The sequence below is a fragment of the Cannabis sativa genome, chromosome 8 (assembly GCF_029168945.1).
Source record: "Cannabis sativa cultivar Pink pepper isolate KNU-18-1 chromosome 8, ASM2916894v1, whole genome shotgun sequence".
NCBI lineage: Eukaryota > Viridiplantae > Streptophyta > Magnoliopsida > Rosales > Cannabaceae > Cannabis > Cannabis sativa.
Window position 1 is genome coordinate 19171176 of NC_083608.1, and position 6147 is coordinate 19177322.

Below are 6147 nucleotides of genomic sequence, written 5' to 3' on the forward strand. Positions count from 1 at the left end.
ATTTTTCAAAAATTAAAACATAATAGAGAAAAAACAAATCAAAGTAAAAGAAGAGCTGAGAGAAGAATATGTGTGATATATATAATGATTTGAAGGTTTTTCTTTTTTGAAAAAGATAATGATTTGAAAGTTTAGTTATTAGATCATTTTTTTAAAAAAATTAATATTGATGAAAAATGGAAAAAATAAGAAAAGAAATGTGAATAGGGTGATTGATATTTTTTTAAGTTAAGTTATATGGCGGCTAAATGGGAAAAAAAATATTTTAATTTTTAGTAAAAAAAAAAAATAGAAAATCAGAGGATATTTAGGACACTAAATATTTTTTTATTAATTAATCAATTGTTATATATAAACCTAATAAAAAAATTTAAAAAAAAAAATAAGAGAATTAAAAATAGAATAAATAGTGATAGAGAGATTTTAGAATCTCTTATATCTCTCATTTATATTATTTTTCTTTTTTCTGTATTTGATGGGCGGACTTCATTTGTTAAGATTTTAGAAGAAGAAAGAAAAGAAAAAGTAATATATCATATTACTATGCTTCAATATACAATATCATGTAAAAAAAATTGAGGGCAAGAGTGATGCTCTCACTTAATAGTTTTCCTATAGTTATATACATGTAAGAATTCGGGCAAAACATTATTGAAAATATCATTTTCCAAGAATAACTCCTATCACATATATGTTCTTGTATATATATACACTCTTAGTCATCCTCCTCACCATCCATGTACTCTTCTTTCAAGAACAAACCCAACTTCTCCAATGGTGAGCGAGATAAACTCAACCCGGAAGATTCAATGTAGCAGTGGTTTCCTCTTCTAGTAAACCGACATGATGGCTTGTACCCGCACAGCCGTTCGAGTGCTTCAAAATACTCGAGGGTTTGATCAATATCAGCTTCCTCAACAACCTGGGTGATGAACATGAGCCACTGTTAGTTTCTCAGAGAGCTCAAATAATCATTTATATCAAGACACCAAAAATAAACACAGCTTTTATCAAACCTTATCGAGTGCAACTCGAGCGGCTTCTCTTTCTCTTTCCCTCTGATGTTTTAACCCCAATTCTGTCTTTGTTCTTGAGACAACCTCAGTCATCACCTCCTCTGCAAAGTTAAGATTTTAGTATCACATTATTTTATCAAGATAGACATAAAAAGAATAGCCACCATGTTTCAAAGACAACTCCAAATTCATTTGCTACTTTGAAACTCACTACAATCAATCACAAATTAAACACTCATCTCATCTATGTCAAAGAAATTCCTCAATTTTTTTTTTTAACTAAATTGCCTCTAACCTTATAATATTCACTCCTCAATGACCGAAAAAATTGAATGCTTAATAGAAAAGAAGTTAGTTGCATAAAATTAAATATAGGAAACACTTAGATGAATATGGTTTGATACCAATAATGGCAGAAACGTATAACAAAGGTCACAAACAAATGCTGTACAGGAATATTCTAAAACAAGCTTCAGTACTAAAATTACCTTCAATCTCAGGCTGCCTCTGTCCTGATTTCTTATTGTGTTTTTTCTCAAGATTGGTTATTTTATTACCCTAGTTAGAAAATGGGAATATAAGGAAAAAATCAGATGATCTATTCGAGATTAAACCTCTACAAATTTTCCAAATTATAATTAGAAAAAATATTACCTGAATAGCTTTAAAAGGGTCAATACAGCGTTTATCTTCAACCTTCAAAGTAGTCTCTGCATAGTGGGATTTTAATTTTGCAGCGACAGCTTTGGCAGCACGAAGTGCTTCTTGCAATGATAATTTTACAGTTGGAGTAGATTCTAAAACAACACATAGATTAATCACCACAAATGAGAATTTTCACAAGCATTAACATTTCAGAAAGACATTAAAAGAACAAATGGTGAAATTAAAAACAGAGGAAGAAGGCTAACCTTCTCTAGATGAACTTATATTGTCTCTCTCAGATTCTGGATCAGGCCTAGGTCGACGATCCTAAATTTACATAGAATGATCAACTATCCTACACTGTAAAAACTTACATTGAACACTCAGGTGATTGAGATAATAGATCCTTACAATTCTAGAGGTTGCACTGCAAGGATGATTTTTTCCCAGTGATCTATCTGAAGAAATTTCTAAGCCAAGACAGGGAGAGTCCACAGATCAGTTATTTGATAGTGACATCCACGAGTTAGTTAACAACATAACAGCCACAACAGAAAAAGGATAAGAATCCACTGACCACTACAACTACCTGAGCTGCATTGCTTGACAGTTATACTAGATGGCTTTTTTGCATTCGCAGAGACAGTAGTTCGTCTACTGCTACTCTCAGTACCTACAAGACAAATTGTCAGTCCACAGATCAATTGTTTGATAGTTACATCCATGAGTTAGTTAACAGCATAACAGCCACAATAGAAAAGGATAAAAATCCACTGACCACTACGTGAGCTGCACTGCTTGAGAGTTACACTAGATGGTTTTTTTGCATTGATAGAGACACATGGTCGTCTACTGCTATTGTCAGTACCTACAAGACGAATTGCCAATTTAGCATCTGTATAGAGTTATAAAACAGATTGAACACCACCGCTTCATACCTTCAATGAAGTTCTTCCCCAACTTTTGCATAGAATAGGTATTCGTTTTAGAGTGTTCAACCTATAAACAAATGGTAAACGAGTCAAACAAACAATAAACATGAATACTTTCTTGCAAGAAAAAAAAAAAGCATGTTATCTATGTGAATGTTATATGACGTATTATTTGCTAAACCATTAAGGAAATTCATAATAATCCTAAACGTTTCTATACCTATTACCAAGTCAATATATGAAAAAACATAATCAAAAAGCTACTACTTACTATATCAGCAGCTCTTGCCTCGGAAGAACATCTGACAACCTTTCCTTTCAAAGGGAGTGACCTCTTGGGGGCTGATCTATTAACCAAAAGAGCTGGTGCGTCACACTTTTGCATGGTATCTTTTAATAAAGTGTCTGATCCAAACCTATTCTGCAAAACTTTATATTTTTTCTCAAAAATACAGCTCAACGTCTTTGCCATTGCATGAACATCATTCATAGGAGGATTGTAGTGCATGGCATTGGAAAAAGTTAATCTAACGTCAGCCGCAAACTCTGCAACGCCGTAATAATCATTCTTGTCCAGCTTAGATTTTATTGTTCCCAAGTCCATGGGTTTAGTAATTATCGTAAGGTAATCAAGAATGTTTAGTGCAACAGGATCAACTGGTTGGTTGAAAATCCAACCAAATTCATGAGACATCAAATCTTCCAAAATAGAAGAACACATCGCCAATGCACTGGTTTCTGTCTTCTGTTTCTTTTCTTTTGGACACCCAACCATCCATGTTGAAACTCGTTTATTACCAACAGCAACACTAGTATTTGACCTCATGTAGTCATTAATCCCATCACCACATGATATCCCAGGAGGATCAGTATTTATACCCCCCTTTGAAAATTTGATCTTCAGCCTCTTGGGTTGTACGAGCATCATACTGAATGTTAGTTACAGAACTCAATGAGCACCAATCTGCATATTTATTCAGCCAGAAAATTAGTCCAACATATATATACATATAAAAAAAAAAAAACACTGACTCTATTTTTAAAACAAATATTATGAAGGCCATTCTAATAAACTACCAGTTCCAGAAATCAAAACTAGCCTCAAATGAAAAAATTGGTAAGAATCAATGTCAAAATGGTACACATAATTATTTTCACTTGGAATTTAATCTAGTAATTTATGTGGAGCTTCGAAATTAAATTTAGCTTAAACTTAATCAATATAGCTTATAATTGATATGTAATTATTGTCTTTATGATAGGAATATACCTAAATACCAAAGGTAGTCAGTAATATGGTTGGAATGTATATGTGTGTGTTAATTTGAATTGCCTAAGTTAGCAACTGCAATTTTTATTTTTAATAAAATTATTTCTCCGCTCCTTCAAATAAAAAAAGAAATCTTCACAAATATTCATCCAGTATAAGTTAATCACAACAGTCCTGTTTAGCTAAATAAAGAGTAACATATTTAACCTATTTTTCCATCAAAACTTACAAGAAAAGTAAAAGAAACTTAGTGTGAGAGATGATATAGTTTATTACTGCCTCTATTTGTTTTTAAGCACTTTCAGCAAATTTTACACATTAAATTTATGTCACTAATAACTTTCCCATTTCAAATTTAGAAACCTAAGTCCAAGAGTTACCGAGAGAGTGTAAATATAGTGAGTAAGAAAGAAAGGATCAAAATAAACAATTGATGTGAGCTCTTGAGAATGAAAATTACTAATATATCGTGCACCTGCTCATTTGAAATCCACAAGGTCTAACCTAATAGTAATACTAGTAGAAGAAGGTTTCAATATAAATAAATTGGTCTTCCTTATCAGTAAAATTGTTTAAATGATTTAAACCAACAAAACTAATTACAAAGTTGTCAACTTTACACGATAAAACTAATGAAAAATGCATAATCTTGAAAGAGACATTATATCAAACACGTTGCAAGCAATTACACCAAAAAAGCAAAAAATATATATATTTTAACTTGTTTATCATCTTGTAAATTAGTCTAATTAGAGCAAAGTGATTTGTAATAGAAACCCTTGTTTTTCCCAAAAACACGAAGCCAAAACAAACTAATTCTAAACTTGTATTGTATGATAAACCCAACGTCAAGGAAGAAAAATCAAGCCCTATGAGAACTAATACCGAGCAATAACAAAAATTCATACACAAGACACGAAGAGGTAGAGATAGAAAGGAAGAAAAGGAAAAAATAATACTAAAACGACATACATACTCTCAGAGGACGATGCAACTGCGCCGCCGCCGGTGAGTGGAGAGGTCAACGGTGAGTGGGTTCCTTGGTGGAGAGGGAAAAAAGAGGGTTTTTGTCTCTCCGACTCTGTTGTGCAGTGAGATGAGGAGTGAAGAGTCGGGTGTAGTACAGTTGTAATATAGGGAAACTAGCCGTTAGGGAAATAGCCGTCGACGCAAATCAGGAAATCGCCAACTTCGTTTCCCGAACTCCATTCGGATCTTTTCCGAGTTGGTATCGGGTTTGTTTGTACACTCATTATTTGGGATTATTTTATAAAAAAAAATAATTATTTATCAAAATGTAATAAATAATAAAATATTTAAATTAATAATTTTATTTATTGAAAAATTAAATTCTTTTAATAGGAGAATTGTAATTTTTTATTATTTATTTATTAAGAAGTTTAATTTTTATACTATTAATAAATAATATATAGAATTTTAAGTTATTTTATTAAAAATTTAATTATTAATATAAAAATAGATAAATTGAGTGATATAGAGAAAAATTAGATTATTATTATTATTTGTTAAAAATTATTTAAGTGAACAATTCTCTTTTTTGTAATTAATATTATTTTTATGTCATGATTATTTAAAGTTATTGTCATCATCGTATACTTATAATCAATCGTCATTATCTCTAATAAATTTATTTAATACATAATAAAAATTAAACAATGAGTTATAACTACGTAATTTATACATAATTTTTTGAAATATTCAATTATATAAAATAGATCTAAAAATATTAAAAAATTTGTAAAAAAAAATCACTATCCATCCAAGGTTGAATCTATAAGATTCTATAAAATTGAGAACTTATTATATAATATTTGTTATTATACTTTGTAAGAAAAGCGAAACTCCCCAATATGTTGAATCAGAATGCAAGTTGTGACAAAAACTTTTTTCGCGTGAGAACAAAGCGTGCCCCTTGTCAATCACCTTTTGTAGTAAGGAAACTCCTCTGTTTTTAGCTTAACGTATAGTAAGGTGAAAACTTCTTCGAGGCCCCGTCGTCTAGGATAGAGAGGCTGTACGTATAGAGAAGGAAAGTCTATTTTTTCCAGAGTCTAGCTAACTATAATCCAAGATCAATCTTGAAGAGGTTCTTCTTATTCAGTAGCAGATTTGACCGAAAGGCGTACATCAAAGCTAGCTTTTAGAGCCTCGTGGACTTTTAGGGTTGGATATTTTTCTTTCATTTTTTTACATTTTTTTTTTTTTTTTGTGAAAAAGAAAAGAAACATCAGACTTTATTTGACATAGTTTGAGATTTTTTTTT

At 31.1% G+C, this 6147-nt stretch overlaps 1 protein-coding gene across 7 annotated transcripts; it reads right to left on the bottom strand.

The window, feature by feature from the left end:
• Positions 1–514: 514 nt before the first annotated feature.
• LOC115701223 (transcription factor GTE9) lies at positions 515–5111 on the bottom strand. Of its 7 annotated transcripts, none has more exons than XM_030628963.2 (11): positions 4840–5111; positions 2865–3557; positions 2600–2660; positions 2440–2529; positions 2251–2334; positions 2073–2119; positions 1928–1988; positions 1671–1813; positions 1505–1574; positions 1017–1117; positions 515–922 (listed from the first exon to the last, which is right to left on the bottom strand). In XM_030628963.2, the coding sequence occupies exons 2-11, from the start codon at positions 3519–3521 to the stop codon at positions 716–718; spliced, it is 1521 nt and encodes a 506-aa protein (XP_030484823.2). In that variant the 5' UTR covers positions 3522–3557; positions 4840–5111; the 3' UTR covers positions 515–715. The 7 variants fall into 7 exon arrangements, with proteins under 7 accessions (XP_030484823.2, XP_030484821.2, XP_030484822.2 ...); XM_030628961.2 differs by having other exon boundaries at positions 2073–2131; XM_030628962.2 differs by having other exon boundaries at positions 2239–2334.
• Positions 5112–6147: the final 1036 nt, after the last annotated feature.

What these genes read in the sequence shown, in the direction of transcription:
- LOC115701223 (XM_030628959.2), bottom strand. Translation starts at nt 3,521, where the DNA reads ATGATGCTCGTACAACCCAAGAGGCTGAAGATCAAATTTTCAAAGGGG. An exon ending in GGGGAAGAACTTCATTGAAG is followed by an intron (nt 2,530 to 2,599) that starts GTATGAAGCGGT and finishes TTCGTCTTGTAG; the next exon opens with GTACTGACAATAGCAGTAGA. An exon ending in CAGCTCAGGTAGTTGTAGTG is followed by an intron (nt 2,132 to 2,238) that starts GTCAGTGGATTC and finishes GTCTTGGCTTAG; the next exon opens with AAATTTCTTCAGATAGATCA.